Genomic DNA, 17,386 nt, shown 5'->3' with positions numbered 1-17,386 from the left:
AATAACTACAGACTGAGGATGCATCTCTTTACCAAAGAGGAAAGATGTGTCTAACTCTGCCAACTACGATACTGCAGGTTAGTTTTGAGCAAAAGAAATATGAGTGCATCTGCACCTACCACTATGAGATGAGGCAAATGAGGCACTCAGAATGGAAGGAAAACAATCAGAATTGGGCAGGAGCATCTTTGTATAGCACAAGCCACTTGTGAAAACAATCTGGGATTCCACTTTGTCCTTGCACCTGCAGTGTGTGTTTCCTTCCAGCTCTTCTGATTGCTAGAGCGATTGCTACTGCCAATGTAGAAGCTATGTCATGCTCCTGTCCCAGTGCCTGATATGATTGGACTGCAAATTTCATCTGTGACATCTGCTCACATAAACTGCAAGGTCTGTGAAAGCCACCTGGCAAGGCAAGGTGCAATGTCTGCAAATCCTGGCTGTGCTTGGGATGACAAGGGCATGAGATGTGCACACAATGCATGTCCACATGTACCTGCTATTGTTAGAAGTAGCAACAGTGTGAATAGCATTGAGATTTAACATACGTATTGAAGTTTAGGAACTTCCATTTAAGCTTAATGAAGCCAGGTAATACAGGTGGAAATATATTGTTATTCATCTTTTGCAAATAAGGAAAGATAGAAATAGTCGCTGAGCAAGCTGCACAGACGTATCTACTCATGCAGTGGTTGATTTTCATCTCCCAAGATCCTCATAGCTGGCTGCTGATCCCTTAGACTAGCATTCCTGTATCAACTGCTGTATAATTGCCTTGGCTTCTGCATGCCAGTCTGATAAACACATCTGCAAGTCTGTACACCCATCATTCTGTCCATGAGCTGCATGAAAAAGTTGCTCTGAGATGAGATGCATGCTCTTTGGCAAACCTGGCAGTATGGCAAACCTGCATGGTCTGCAGCTGCTGCGTCCTAAAACGCCAAATGGGGACTGCAGCACAAAATGGATTCAGGCTGCAACATCATTATGTTCAACAGCTGTAACCATATAGAAAAAGATGAAAAAAATGAGCTCTTTGCCGGAGCAATTGAAAGCTTTTCTGGCTGCAAACAACCTGCAGAATGGTTTTTGGGAGCTCTGATGCATGAGCATAACGGATAGCCATCTCTGGAGGACTTCAGAATTTGTTTCTTACTGTAGTAAAGGGCCACTACGTGCATCGCTGTGTTTTTCCCTGGTTTTCTTTCCCTTCCTTATCCATTTTATCAGACTGCTTTTTTCTACCCACTCTCACTCCAACATAACTCAAATATCACTGTCTCCATTTCAGCACAGACAAGGAATCCCATTGATTTGACATCAGAATTAATACATCAGCACCAATGTGCGGGTGTCAGAACAAATTTTGGAAATAAGTTTATTTGATAGCATCTGAAGTGCAAACAGCAGCTGGGGAGAGCAGCAATGTGTTCAGAAATACATATATATTACAGTTCCTGGTCATAACAGAGCATGTTTAGAGCTTAAAGGGCTCCTCCATGGCCCTGACTCACGTCAATGCAGGGCACTAAACTGAACAAAAATTGGAAAGAGCAACACAGCAACTCCAGAATTAGGCTTCCTCTGGATATACAAATGTAGAAACCAAATCAGATAGCCTATCATTTGCATTTGTACCAGGAAGGGTTGATATTAAAGGTCAACTTTCACATTTTACTCAAGGATGGATGGACAAAAATTTGGGAAGGCAGAAAAAGTGATGCGATTGACTTCTGTATGTTGAAAGTGAAACTCCTACAGCCTCTATAGAAAATGACCTATACACGTTTACAAAAAATAATATAAAACAACGATTGGAAGTGGAATATTTTGGATTGAATTCTGCTGTCAGATAACATTGCTGGCATCCCCATATGCCTTAAAAACACAAGGCTGCTGCGTGAGGAGCAGGAAGCTGGGGGTCAGAGGTTTTTGTTCTGGTGATGTCCCCCTGAGTGACAGCATCATTAAGGTTGGAAAAGACCACTATGATCACGTAGTCCAACCATTAACCCATCACCGCCATGCCCACGCACAAAGCCATGTCCCTCAGTGCCATTCATAAGCCAACATCCGTCTGTCTGAGAGAATGACCCTATGGGGACTTGCGAGCCTTGGTGCCCTAAGATCAGCTTCAGAGCAAGGACTTCACTTTAAGCTTTTGCGGACATAAATATTCTGTATGAGATTACCTCAACAGCAGGTTCTGCCAGAGTCCCTTGAATACAACCAAAAGGAACATCCTTTGCTGTGACACATCCATAAGAATCACAGAGTGGCCTGGGTTGAAAAGGACCACAATGATCATCTAGTTTCAGCCTCCTGCTATGTGCAGGGCTGTCAACCAGCAGACCAGGCTGCCCAGAGCCACATCCAGCCTGGCCTTGAATGCCTCCAAGGATGGAGCATCCACAGCCTCCTTGGGCAGACTCACTTCTCCCCAGATATCCCAGACCCAGAACCAACCAAAACTAGACAGAGGATTCTTCAGCCTAAGATGAGACCTATTCTTCATCACTTCAGTGCTGACTGAGCAGCAGATAAGCATAAATCATTTCATCTGAAATCACATATCATTCCATTACAGAAAACCCCTCTGACAAACTTTGTAATAAATTACACCAGATGTGCCTCCAATACTTCTGCAGATTTATACATTTTACTCTGAAATAACAAGTTATGAATCTCACCAAGAATGAAGAGAATCCTCTGAAATGCCAATGAATCTTGTCATTGCTAAAATGTAGTGACATTTCCAAAAAGCAACAGACATTATGAGTTAAACTCTCATTTCACTTTGACTGCAGCACATCGACAGTAGCTTCAACGAAAGCCATGAGGCTGCTTTGACATACAGTCATTGTACAAGCAGTTTAGACCCAAGACACTCCTAAAATCACTCATATGCATCTCATTATCAACTAATTATGAGATAGCTTCTACTTTCAAGAAACACTGCAATAAATCCAGGCTGGTTCATAGGTCTCCTAAGATACAAGTGTAAAAGCACTCAGCACACTGACACACAACTCAATACCAAATTGCTTATATTCATCTCCTACACCAACTATTGCCTCTCCTGTCTGATGGGTGCCTCCAGAGAGTGATTCATTCCAGCTCCCAGCAGTACCGATCCGAGGAGATGAATCACCTTTCAGAGGCATCCATCTCTCCTGTTGACTCCAGGAAGCTCAAACAACTTTCTCAGTACTTCCAGAGGCTTACATTGAAATGCAGCGGGATGACTCCAAATCTGTCTGCCTCGGGCTTTGGTACCTGCTATGCATTAAGAAGGTCTTTTGGTTTCTTTGTCCGACTTAGAGCCTATTTAAATACTTTCGAGGAGCAGTGGAGTAAAAGAACATAGGGCACTGCTCCTTCTCTCGTCCCAGCACATGGGCTCAGGGCCCAAATCCCTGTGGCATCCTCTCCACGTGCTCTCCTGATGCCTGTGAAGGAAGCAGAGACAGCTGCAGCGTTTTTGGCAAGCTGGCGGGTGCCCTATCCCATTGGGATTCACTGGAAATCCCCACTAAAATCTTTGCTGCTCTGTAAAACCAGCTGCACACACATTTCATGTCTACGTTAGCAGGGGCTTAGTATTAGTTCTGCCTGGTCAGCCTCATCCCCAGCAAGGACCTTTCCATTTTCAGCATGTCGGCTATGACAAGGGCTGTCATGTAGTCACTTCCAGTCTACTGCCCTTTCTTCCTATGATGACTGGATTTTCTTTCCCTAAGGGAACAGATGGTGCAATTTTTGAGCACGGGGAGCGGGTTAAGACTCCCGAACAGCTGGATGGGGCTAGGCAGTAGCTAGCCACTGTCTCAGCAGCAACAGATCACCTTGCTAACCAGCTCATCCCAGCGCTCCTCAAGAACCAGGTGAGGGAAGGGATTACTATTTCACCCTTCCTAAAACCCAACAGCAATGCACCAACATAAGCAGTCAGCTCCATCCGCTCCTTCAGCTTTCTTTAGGGCATTTTTCCCTCACGAAACAAACACCAGCTAAGTGGTCAGACTGCAGAATACTCCGTATTGCACACACACCCCCAAGAAAAATGACAGACAGTTGCCTGTTGTACCAAAACCCAGCCCTGTTTGTAATTTAAGCTGGTCTGATCCAGGTGGATTGAAGAGCTGAAAGTCATGCTCTGCTGTGCAGTGCCTCTTCCTTTGCTTTTATGTAGCGCCGAATTTAACTCACAAAAAAAAGGGATCACAATTTTGCTGCTGGTCGGAATAACAAAAATCAGAACACAGCACGCACCTTGCAATTTTCCAGCTCAAGTATTCCTAGGAACTCACCACACCTGGCAGGAAGAAATTCATTTCGGGCAGAACAAGCAACTTTGGAAAGCAGCACTCAGCGCTCTGAAACGTCTGACATGGAGCGTAATAAACTTGCAACAGCACACTTAAAGCCTGAGATTTCTACAGACGGTAAGAAAACAACACCAGGTTGAACCCGAACATTAGGGATACTTTTTTAGAAAGCTCTCCTTTCAACTTTTGATGTATACTACACATATCTGTGCTGTACATTCTCTGCATCACCATCCTCAGTGCAGCGATCTCTCTCGCTGGATATCTCCAGATTTCCAGCTGACACTGAGCTGTGCTGTGAAGTTGGCATGCACCCTGCAGGGATCGAGCCGTGCTTCTGCACTTTGTGCTTGGCTGTCATGTCAGCAAGAGCACACCACGGGCTTCACAGCTTCTATCCTATGGCTTCTGTATTAAGGAATTGCTTCAGAGCTGACGCCTCTGAACATAAGGGGGGAAAGCAGTGCAAAGGAACAACTGCCGTCTCGAGCTGAGGGACAGCAGGCACAAAAAGTTGGTGCCTCTGTCTTTAAAACAACGATAGATCTGGGGCACGTTATTAAAATACTAACCATAAAATCAATAGCATAGCACAGAACTGATTTCCCAGCCTTTTGAAAAGCCAGAATGGAAGCACAAGAACTTCTTTTTTTTGGTGGTTCTTCTTTCAACGTTAGTTTCTTCATCAGAAATCACTCACACAGCAACTGAACACACAAAGAAGAAATGCAACTGCACTTACCCTAGATGATATCGAAGTGTGAAAAAGCAAAGCAAAGCATTAGTTACTTAAAAAGCGTCCAAATACATCCACACACACACTCACGTTCCTTTGCATGGAACACAGCAGGAGCAGCATGCAAAGTAAATTCCTGCCTAGCCTTAAATATAAAGAAAAAAAAAGCATTTACCGTCTGACACAGGCAAATTTAATTCAGAAACACTGTAGGATGGTAACGGTGCCACTCTTGCTGAATGTTTCTTCATCCTTCAGAATTGCTCCTACTCACACGTTCGCTTGCCTTTGGTCTGCATCACTTTTGGTCCCAAGTACTATAGTAAACACGGCTGGGGCTGGTGGCTGGATGTTGTTCTGAAGATGCTGCAGTAGGCTACGAGTACTGATTTGCTGTTTCCCTGGGAAACCATTTGCAACACATTCAAACAATGCTTGACCTCTGCTAACACTTTTCTTTCACTCAATTGTTAAGTATAGCAGATAAAATATAAATATATTTGCTATTGCTCTTCTCTAACTTGAAAGCACTGCAGTCCCTTTGTAGGAAAAGAATGATTCCACATCAGATATCTGCTCTGTGTTAGCAGAGCAGACAGGAGATTTCTCAGACAACTGCAAGGGAATTATGCAATGCAATTTTCTGGTTCCTTACACTGTGACAATGTATGTATGATTACAGTAGTTGTTTTAAAGAAACTTTGAATAATGCAACTCCTATAAAGCCACTAAACCAGGAATGCATTGGGTGAAAGAGACGGTAACATCAAGCTCCTTCATCAGATAGCAGTGGTATTGCAGGAGTCTCTCCTCTTTTAATGCCCTAAAAACTGTCACAACTAGGAGATATATATATATATACATATATATAAATATATATAGGCCACAGTTGGTCTACATTCTTCCTCCGAGGCAGCCAGGATGTTTTAATCCTCTTTCTTCTAAATCTCTATCTCTTTGTTATTATTTTTTATTTCTGCTATTGGATGTTGTTCGCTCAGAGCAACAAGAAAGTTTCATTGAGAAAACCATTTCATTTCCATTCAACGTATTTATTACAGCAACTAAGAAAAACAAATTTAGAACAGGTTTCCCAGAGAGGTGGTGCATGCCCCATCCCTGGAGACACCCAAGGTCAGGGGATGGGGCTCTGAGCTCCTGATCAAGCTGTGGTGTCCCTGTGCATTGCAGGGAGTTGGATTAGATAGCCTTTGAGGGTCCCTTCCAACTCAAAAAATTCTATAATTCTCTATTTTCAATGTCAAAAGATCTTGCTTTGTGCCTTTGCTAGCAACTGGAGCTTGGTCCTCCATCTCTTCCTACAGAGCCAAACAGGGAGAAGTTACTGGAAGGCAATACTGGAAGACAGTAAAGTGATTTGAAAAAGATAAAAGAATCTTCAACCCAAAAGATCACATGCTGGGCTTCCTATAAGCAGCGAGCACGCATCCCAAATGTTTTACACTGCAACAAGAGCCTCTTTCTGGGCACAAAATAGTTATTGCAGAGGACATCAGCTATGGCAATTCCTCCGCTGAATATTGCAAGGTATCAGTCCACGACATCACCATACCCACAGGAGGTAGGAGGAGGCTCCAAAGTCTTCAGGGCAAAGAAGTCAGCAATCTAGGATATTATCTTAAAGGCACAACCTTGTTCTGCACATCTTCTACTCCTGTTTGTGTGCGCTGCACTCTTTATCATTAGGGAGTGGTGACACAGTAAGAATCAATGGCTAACACCATGGAAAAGAATGAGATCTCAAGGCTTTCTGTTCCAGTGCAGAGAACAACAGCACTGGGTCACGCTACACGTCCCAGTGGAAGAAGAACAGGGGAAATAAGTGGTTGCATTCATCTGTTTTTCCACCCAGCGCGTCCCCTCCTGGAATGCCTGCAGCTCTGCTCTAGGACCTTCACTTCATCCCCTGGGACTGATAAGTCTCACCACCCTGACAGTTCTTCCCAAAGCATCACAACACATCCCATAAAGCTAATCAGCTTTTACGGCTTATCTGCATTCAGAAGATTTCCCACACTGTGTAACAAGTGCTATTCCAAAGAAAATTACCTTCCCAATTTGCAGAAGGAATTTTATTCTCCTCTCCAAAGTGCTGAGAGTCAGCAGACTTTGTGATAGAGTAATCAGAAGTTAAGTAATTGCTGGCTCCACAATCACAAGGCTATCTATTAATACACGTCTAGTCCTTGAGCGTTTATATAACATAAACAATACAACACAGATGGTTTTTAGAAAACCATTTCTGCAAATAGGAGTTTGTAATGGAATCATTAACGAAGCCTAACAATGGTGAGGGTGAAATGCATGAGATGATGTCAGGCAATTTGAGACATTTCTTCCAGATAATTTCAGCGTTACCAGCAGAAGGTGGTTGCGTCAAAAAATAGCCTGCTTGGTTTTTGAAGGAAGATCAGCTATTGTTTCAATGCAGTAACTCAGAAGCCATATTCAAATTCAGAAAAAAACCTTTCAAGTATCTATCTCAGCAATCTCTGCTTCATGCAACAATTAGAAGAGAAGCAGATATAAAGCCACATCAAAAATGTGTAACTGGTACCTGTACATCCCACTGGAGACTGCAGCTTGGAAAGCATCAGCTTCTCTGACTACACAAGTCTGAGCTTTGGCCACGTATTCTTGCTCCTAATGTGAACAGCTGATCGCATTCATGCAGGTGATGCTATCGATGCACGTGATGCTATCGATGCAGGTGCTCTGATCCTGCCTGTGTACCCTCCATCTCCTCTCTAATCATGCCAAAGGGAGGGATAAATGAATGTGGAGTAGAAGGGAGAGAAGCAAGCAGCCTCTTTCTCCTGAATACATCTGACACAAATCCACCCACACGTGGTGTTTCATGTCCAAGCTTACCAGAATGGCATGACAGTTACTCCACAGAGTCACCATGAAATCTGCTGATACTCGCATTTAGGCATGGTATCACAGTGGGAAAAACATGGCTTGTCTTCCCAAAAGTCAAGGGTAGAGCAGTAAAGTATACACAGCGTATATTATAATCCAAGTTGCAGGCCAGCAAGCTACACGACTGTTCCTTCTTAAGGCAAACACTGGTAAGACCCTAATTGAAGCTCAAAAGCCAGGTGAAATATCCTTTCTCTGGTTTTAATGTAGATGACAACCACTCAATTAGCGTGCTTCAGTTGAGCTCCCTCAGCCCCATGACCAAAAGCCCGCGGCCTAAGGATATTGGTGAGGCCTTGGAACTGCCTCCCGCCCAGCACAGGCCCAGTGTGTGCTGCCCACCACAGCCTCTGTTCCTCAGTAAATATTAATGCAGCCGAGCACACGGAGAAGCTGCAAGGCTGCTGACTCACACACCTGACAGCAAACCAGGGCTGCAAGCAGCTGGAATTAGGGAGTGCTGAATCACATGTGCTATGGAGGGCTCCACACTCACATCAGAAGGGGACTGATGCTGTCAAAACATTGACCATCCTCTTGGCTTGCAACAGTAGCTAGTTACGCATATTTAAGGGACCAACTCTAAGAATAAAGACTATTTATTCTCTTTCACTAAAATTGCAACCTACATTCAAAGCTGTAGAGCAGAACTTCAAATAACCCCAGGTTTATCTGAAGTGTTGGTCCCACACTGACAGATGCTTGCTTACAAGCTGCACTCCAGCCACAGATGTATTTGGCTCCCGCTGACACAGCTGGCAAGAGATAATAGACCATTTGGAGGTGTATCTTGGGGTAAGACACAAATAATAAGGTCCCCAATAAGGACACTCCACCACCCTGTGTCACTAGCTCATTAGGACTGCAGAGAACATAACCAATAAACTCACCAAGCCATGCCAGCTTTGGTTTGGAGGGCTTTTTTTCCTCCATATGGGAAAGAAATGACAACCAAAATCACAGTGTTAATATAATCCCACTGAGAAGTGATGGAATATCTGATCCCAATGAAGATGACAAGTGTGTTATTGCCCCAGGGAGACAGAATCATCTCAGCTAATGGAAAATAGCTGCAGAGGTACACAGAGCACTCAATTTCCACATTGATAATGGGATTCATCTCACCTGGCTTTGAACATCAAGGTCTGAAACAGCTACACCAAAACCTTTTAAAGGTGAATGGTAAGAAACTGGTATCTCTAGAAGACAGCTTGCCTGGTCTCCCTTACATGTCTGTTGCAACCTGAAATTAGGAACTCACTGAATGCATTCATTTCTGTCCAGTGAGGTGACTTGCTCACCCCTGGCCATTTTAGATATCAAGTTAGGGCAGATGCTACCAATGGGAAACACTGTTAATGCTCACTAGAGATATGAAAAGACCTTCTTTGACTCTAATTGGCTCTAGAACAGGGTTCAGATCCAAAACTGCAGTCACTGTTTTGAACAATCTAGTTACAAGATCTGTATGCAACCCACTTTCCGTAGGCCCTGCAGCCAACAGGTCAGTCTGTTCCCAATTACTAGACCATAATACCCTCATAAACATGACTTTACTGGCTATTGCAGGCTGAGCGTGTGTTTTAAGACGACAAGCTAAAGGGCTGTTATCAAGTTCATTTTACCGTGCTGGAATATAAATTAGATGCTAGACACAGAAGAGACAAACAGTCAAACTGAGATCAAAATGGATGGATCCTACAAAAAGCATTTCTATGTAAAAGAGAATTCAAGGCTTTAGTTTGAACATTCACCAGAAGCAAGCAGCAAGTGTTACTCGATTCAAACAGCAAACTCAGTCCAAAACAGCTTCCAAGGAATGCAGAAACAAAGAACTGTAAATCTCTCTGCTGTGCCAAGTTGCATCCCATGGATTATAAAGAATCATATCCTGAATTCCTCGCTTTGTCTTACCTCAGGCAAAATTCTCACTGGCTTAAATACTGTTGGGTCCCAAAATATCAAGCCTATTCTGATAGGAACCCATAAAAACCTAAGTCACGATCCTTTGACCCCCACCAGTGCATGTGCACATATCATATGTGGACAAGAGAGTGCAAAATATTTCTCTGTGTGCTTGCTGCAGGAGCAGCAACAGCTTCTGCACACATCCAGTGGCTGCTTGACCAAACATCTGCCTCTTCCAACACAGAGATGTGGCAGTTCATCCATCCCCATGCTCAGGTGGTGGATACCAGATTCATACGCGCCCTGGAGATGCAGGACAGCTCTGACCTGGAGAAATACTGAAGTGCTTGGAGGGTCCTACTCACTCGTCCAAAGCAATTGCATTCTCAAGTGCCTTCCTGATGAATGGAATAAAAATCAGCACTGGTCAGTTCCCGGCTGCCTTCTCCAAATCTTCCACCCCTTCAGGCCAGAGCCTGAAGAGTGATTCTGCAATGCCGTTCCAGCCTGGGAACTGCTGCTCCCAGCCATCCCCTGGCTTGTGGCAGAAAGACTGCCTTACCCTTGACTCCCCTATCAACAGACATACTCTATTTGAGAACGTTCATACTGAAGACACACCGAAGTCTCACATATTACGCTCACTGACACAGAGATACAACTTCATCCAGCTTTTCTGGTACTCTGCAAATAGCTAGAAGCAGAGGATTCGTTTCCGACTAAAATATCACCTAATCACCACAAGCAATACTGCTGAATTTGAAGAGATTTTAATTCCCTTGAGGGCTGAGTGTTTATATACTGATCTCCAGAGGCTCATGTTAACACGGGTTGCTATTTTCAACAAATCAGCCCAGGAATTCATTCTTTACTACCCACCCTGTTTTCTAGTGGGTAGAATAATAAAAAAAAGCAACGTGTTCTATTTTTGGGCTTCCCAAGCAGGCAGTTTACAGAAATAGGATTAATAGCACTGGCTAAACATCTACACAGAGATGATGATAGGAAGATCTGCAGTTTGCTGTCACACAGAGCAGGAAAACTTCTCTCTGCTGTTGCAAGCCACTGCTTTTCCACCAAACCCCAAAGAGCTGCAGCTAAGCAGATGGCAGCTGGACCCTGGGCTGCTGGCTCTGACAGCACCGTGACACCAGGAGTTAAAATGCTCAGATCATGGATGGACAGCTGTGCAATGGCTGCAAGAGGCCAGCTCATGTAATTTGATGTTACGCAGCACACAACGCTGTGCTGCTTACCACCAAACCCGAATTATCTGATGGCTGCCCCAATCCTAGCACCTCCCACCAGAAGTAATTCCACGATTCTCAAAGCAGATCTGTCCCATCCCTGGAGGCATTCAATGGCAGGCTGCAGGAGGCCCTGGGCATCCTGATCTAGTGAGTGGTAACCCTGCAAGGTTGGTACTAGATGACCTTAAGCTCCCTTCCAACCCAATCTATTCTATGATTCCATAACTTGGAACTACTAACATCTGTAGCACTGCTTTTGGAAAGCTTTTTATTCACAATAGGATTTCATAGACCTGACAACCAGTATTTCTGAGCTTTCCCTGGGAATAACAGGAAATTGAAAATTTCACTTAATAACATATACTTCAGATTTTCCTTAGCCACGTGACTTCTAGAGCAGGAAAACCCTCCTCTGTAATGATCATGAGATACACACTGATGCTCCCAGAGCTGGCAATCAGAGAGCCACAGAATGGCTTGAGTTGGAAGAGACCTGAAAGATCATGTAGTTCCAACCCCTGCTGCAGGCAAGGCACTTTGGACATTGTGTTGAGGCACGTGGTTTAGTGAGAACCATTGGTGATGGGTGAATGGTTGGACTGGATGATCCTGCAGGTCTTTTCCAACCTTTGTGATTCTATGATTCTAAGGCAGGGAGACTTCTCGGTTTTTTGTCCTGTTGTGAGACGACAAGATCATGAAATGATATTTTCAAGCAATCAAATAAGTTAAGAAGAAATACCAATGTTGAGCATGGGTAACCTTTCATTTTTAAAAAGGGTCACTCAGTGTTTCATGGGAACAGAGTGAATATACGTCAGCTTAGATGCATCCTCAGCACTTGGGCATCACTGGAAACAAGATCTGAATTTCAGGCTGACAAAATTATTACGTTAGCTCCAACATTAGGAATTCATTCTCATTCGTATTTGCAGAACAATAAGAATGTGCACAATGTAAAACCAAAAAACAATTTGAGAGGAACCTTACTTCAGCAGCACCGTGCACATTGTGCCAGTGGCATCACAGCCTCCTGCAGGTTGAATCGATCCTGCTGCCCTAATCCTGAATCACTAAGGCAAAGTTTGTTTAGCACCGTATCATAAATTGCAGCTTACAGGCTTTACCGAGTGCCAGGCACTGCAAAGAGCAAGAATCTTATGGGCAACATGCAGAGATTCCATTTGTAGCATGCACAGACCACATCGGAAGGATTCAATTTCAGCATTCCCTACAATCCAGCCTCCCTGCTTGAGAAGCATCACTGGCAAAACTGTGAGCCTATGAAATCAAGCTTTGAGCTTCTGAAGCACTGTCTGAGTGAGTCTGGGCATTCCTCGTCAAAAGTCATCTGAATTTCAAACTCTTTGCAAGTTTAAGAGAGGAGAAGAAAGGCTCCCACTTCAGCTTGGCCACTGAAACCTGCTGGCATAAAACAGCATGGGGAGATGTCCAGCTCAGTCTGCAGCAATAGCAAAGAGTAAGACTGGTATCAATTCAAATACCCAACACAGACAGAATAATAGTCAGAAGCTCAACACTTATTGGGATTTTTTTGTGTAGCTATTTGGTGTTTGTTGGTTTTGTCTCTTCTCACCCCATGAAAACAATTTAAACGTAATTGCATGCCAGATTATTACTTGCCTTCCCCATGCATTATTAACAAAACTGCCACAAATGAAATAAGCTGTCTAGATTTTCTAATTCCACAATTATGAAATGCCTCTTCTTTACCACAGGAGAGCATTTGAGTTGAGACAATTTTCATTTCGTGTTTGTCATCATGACTGTGGTGCATGTCAATGACAAAGTAAATCACCTCTTCTATTTGCTAGCTTTTGTGTAGCCAGCAGTTAACGAGATTTCTTTAGGCTTTCTGCAATACCACTACCACAACAGAGCAGCAGGCTAGGAAGCCAGGGCTGGCCAGTCCCAAAATGCCACCACCAGCACTGCAAGTCCTGCAGTGGGAGCAGGAGCTTGCACCATCCAACGCTGCAGTCCCCACCACCCATATGACAACACAGAGGTCCTTGGGTGGAGAAACTCAGTATTACTTAGAATCATAGTACGGCTTGGATTACAAAGGACCTCAAAGACCATCCAGTTCCAATACCAACGGTGAAGGAAAAACGACCAATTTTTAGGACAAATATAGCACAAAGAGACAGCATTTGTTTTCTCGTTGGTGGCGCTCCATTACATTTCTAATTTTATATTTCACAGCCCCTCTAATTTGAAGGGCTGGGTGCAGCATTCACAGAGATTCTGAAGCAAGATCTGAAGCTTCAGAAAAGATCTGGAAAAGGATGGAGGGATCAGAGGTTGAAAAAGCAGTGTGTGTGTGAATATGGAAAGTACCGGGGTCAAGCACTTAATGAAGGCAGAGGGAAAACAGCAAAGCAGTCTTTGTGTGTGTAAGAGGTCCCTGCACAAAAGAAAGGATTAATTATGGACAACTGTGTTGACAGGGCCAGGAGGAAGAGACTTTAATTGTACTAATGAAAAGTTCTGTCAGCAGATGAACTGCTTAACAAGGAGAACAGTGAACCGCTAAATGGGATGATACCAGGTACAGAATTCCCACTGCGGGAGAGTTTTCAGACAAAGCTGTCTGGCATGTATGAAGTGGAGCTGATTGCACCTCAGAGCACAAGGACAGAGCATGTCCACTTCCTACCATAAGATGACTGTGAGAAACAGTTCTACCCCCCAGTGAAGACCACAGCTCCAGCTAAACGTGCATTTAAAAACGGGAGTTCTTCCAAGTGACCACATTTAGGTACTTACATCCTCATGGCTATACAGGCCTTGGATTTCATTTTCCTTATCCTATTCGTTCATTGAGTTTATTTTCAGCAAACAACACTGCTCAAACAGCAAAAAGCGCTAATAATAAAACTAGCCAATATTAGTTGAGCTAATAATAAAAACTAGAGTGAAAGAAACACACTGCTAGCTTAGAATGGGTCTCAGAAGTAGGATGCTCTGCTGAATTCCCAGCTCAGCACCCCCTTATTGCATGCAAGTCATTTAAAGCAGTGTTTTACAACCTGCGTAGCACAGGCAGCTCAGGACCACTGGTAAGGACAAGGAAATAGACTAGAAAGAAAAGCAAACACGGTGCCAGCAAGCCTCACTTACTACTTAGGATTCTGTGCCATTTTTGGAAGGAACTGAGATCTCTAAAAATCAAAATAGTTCGACACCCACCAGCATCTGGCACAGGACTTTAGGAAATCCCCCAGGCAGATGTGAAACCTTACAAAGATTCCCAAGGCAGAGGGTCAGGGTTTCTCATGGAAGGGACCCCAGCTTGGCTTCGGGAGCTGATGCTGAACACTATGTCGTAGTTTTCTAAGGAGACAAAGCAAGTCCTGATTTAATGGGCAATCTATTCCAATTCAATTCTAGTTTAGGTCCTGTACTAGATTAATTTCCTGGAGCTCTGATGGTTAGACATAAAATCTGCTACCTCCTGTTTTCTGCTATTTTAAAGGAATTTTTATTTTCCTTTTTCATTGCTGATCTGCTGCCAGCATGGCTTTGCCTCTGCAAAATTCCAGCTACATTTATTTAGTGACGACGAAACAACAGACCAGAATCTCATCTGCAAGGTATCAGTCTTAGTCTACTGCAGCCAGTGCTTGCAATTAGGTAATTGTAGTTGTAAAGACTCAGCACAAAAAGTCTTCCACCACCTGCAGGGACCTTCAGAAATCAACAGTCTCTGCTGGGTGCCAAAGCCCATCCATAGTCTTCATGAGCGGTACCACAGGGGATGTTAACGTATCCCTGGTCCAGTAGAAGGAGCTCAATTCTTTTTTTCCCCCAAGAATTTGGGTTCACTTAAGAGCCACAGAAAAATCAGATGGTTCCAGTTCTGTTAGCACGAGTCTGAAAGGTAACCAGTGCTGAAATTCAAGGTAAGTCTTTTGAACAGTAGAAAATTTTTCAGTTTTACAGTAGAAATTTTCTACAGTTCTTACAGTACAATTCTTTTGTGATAGAAATTTTAAAAATTGGTAATAAAATCTCCAGCCTTTTGTGAGTACTTCTTGTCTAATAGTCATATAATCCCCCCTAATGCCTTTCAGTGTAAATCTCTACTATGTGCAGCATCTTATTAGCAAGACAATGAAAATAACACAAGAAACCTCTACTGAGCAGCATAAGGGGATTAAGGAAGGATTAAACAGGAGTGACACAATGAAAATGTTGAAGCTGTGTATTCACTATAAGTACTCTGCTTTTAACACTCTCACTGGTTCAGTTACCCAAGCCTTAGGATTGTCCTTCAGGGATGCGTGGTAGCAGGTCCCATCCTACAGCTCATGACTTGGGGCCAGCTCTCCAAGATAAGAAGAGGGATAAGGATCCTGTTCTTGACATATATGAAAAGCTGAGTGCACACGTACCAGAAAATGGATAGTAAAAGTTAATAGGTTCTTTCTAGACAGCAGAGCTTTGCATTTCTTTAGGATGATGAGACACTTTTAGTAATGGGAGGTTATTACCTGAAAGGTCTCCATCCCACTCAGAGTATCTCTTCCTGAGATCCTTCTGGAGCTCGCCGTCCCAACACACATCTCCAGCAGGGGAAGCACACAGAGAACCACAGAAACAGATCTTGAGGTCCAGCTCCATGCAAACCCATTTTGTCTGGCAGTCACTCAAATGATAATTATCCTCAGGCCCCCATTCCTCTCACAGCATTCACTGCTGGCACTAAACAAAGTGGTTGGAAGTGGAATTGCTCAGATCAAGGCTCCTACCAAGATCTCTGCCAGGGAAGAGACGTGCCTTTGCTTCCAGCAGCTCCCCAGGTGTGGGGAGCTGAGATCTGCAGCCTCAGTGGGGAGAGCAGTCACCCCCAACCCGCATCTGTGCCCTACAGCGGGCTCTCACCTTGAAAAACTGGCCCTTAATCCAAAATACACCCTTACTGAATACTTAAAATCAAGCCTATTTACTGCAAGAGAGCGTAGTATTGATCTGGCAATGGTTTAACTTGTCAGAGGTAAATCAGGGCTCGCAGCAGGATTCTATTAAGTTATTGGAAGACCCATCTTCCTCGTTAGGGAAAACACTGTGCAATTAGCACTATATCCACAACACAAGTAACATGGCACCAAGTGTTCACGTACAACCTTTGCCGGCTAGTGGCATCTTCAAGCTGAGGACAGCATCTCTTTTACAATAAACTGTGTGCATAACTCAACGGGTCGTTGAGGGATAGGAGCTGCCATGTCTGGTCAGGGAATCATACAATCATAGAATCATTTAGGCTGGAAAAGAGCTCCAAGATCATCAAGTTCTACTGCCAACCCAGTCCTACCATGCCCATTAACCATGTCTCTCAGAGCCACATCTCCACGGTTCTGGGACACCTCCAGGGATGGTGACCCCGACCACTCTTTTGGAGAAGGAATTTTTCCTAGTATCCAACCTGAACCTTCCCTGGGCCAGAGCAGCCCCAGAACATCTGTCACTAAAGTGATAACTGTGGGGATTAAAAATGCAGAGTCTAAAACCAGGCAGTGACATGCAGTGAGGAAACATGACCGTAAGAAAAAACTACTCTCCTCACTGGGAGATCAAAAAGCCACTGCTAGGCATAGTATGGCTTCCTCAGGTGCAGTGGGCATTTGGCAAAGAGTCATCCATAACACAGAGCAGTAACAACGCTGCCAGCTTTTCTACAGGGGTCTCTTTGCAAGGTGAGATACGACAAAAAGGACCCCTTGGGAGCACTGCTGCATGGATAACAGGAACGCAGTGTCATGGTGCAGAGGCCCTGACAAGCACACAAACTTCTCTGCCTCTTACAGATGCGTCTCGGCAGCAAAAATTTTTGCATCAGTTTTTCATGTACACAAAATGCCTGCAGGCTTCACTCAGTGGGAGCTCAGTGCAGATGCAGCTCGGTGGGAGAGCTCACTCCAACTAAGAACCTTTCTTCTCCTCTCCATCAAAACTTCAAGTGTCTGAAAGAATAAAAAAAAAAGGAAAAAAAGACTCCCATGTGTCTGCTCAGCCCCCAAGCCTTCCCAGTCTGCAGGCTGGCCCTGCTGCAGCTCACCCAGTGATCTGCATGCACTGCACACACAGCCTGCTCTAACGATGCAGTCTCATGCACTCACCCTGGGAAACACACGTCCTTCTGTGTCACGCCAGCTCCCTTCCAGCAGGCTCTTATTTGAGCTCCCCTGACCCCTGCT

At 44.2% G+C, this 17,386-nt stretch overlaps 1 protein-coding gene across 6 annotated transcripts in view; it reads right to left on the bottom strand.

Annotated features, from left to right (window-relative positions):
- SLC35F4 (solute carrier family 35 member F4) overlaps positions 1-17,386 on the bottom strand; it is a 106,245-nt gene that overhangs the window by 28,084 nt on the left and 60,775 nt on the right. For 2 of the 6 annotated variants that reach the window (XM_040701532.2, XM_040701533.2), the window contains exon 1: positions 5,240-5,417. The exons of 3 other annotated variants lie outside the window; for them this stretch is intronic. In XM_040701532.2, coding sequence (XP_040557466.1) covers positions 5,240-5,315 — 76 coding nt within the window. In that variant the 5' untranslated portion in view covers positions 5,316-5,417. Of the gene's footprint in view, positions 1-5,239; positions 5,418-15,682; positions 17,153-17,386 lie in introns of those variants that run through there. One more of the 6 variants, XM_040701531.1, reaches the window with a different exon arrangement.

This window comes from Gallus gallus, chromosome 5 (genome assembly GCF_016699485.2).
Source record: "Gallus gallus isolate bGalGal1 chromosome 5, bGalGal1.mat.broiler.GRCg7b, whole genome shotgun sequence".
Taxonomy (NCBI): domain Eukaryota; kingdom Metazoa; phylum Chordata; class Aves; order Galliformes; family Phasianidae; genus Gallus; species Gallus gallus.
Note: the sequence above shows the minus strand (reverse complement) of the source record. Positions and strands in the feature narration are given on the sequence as shown.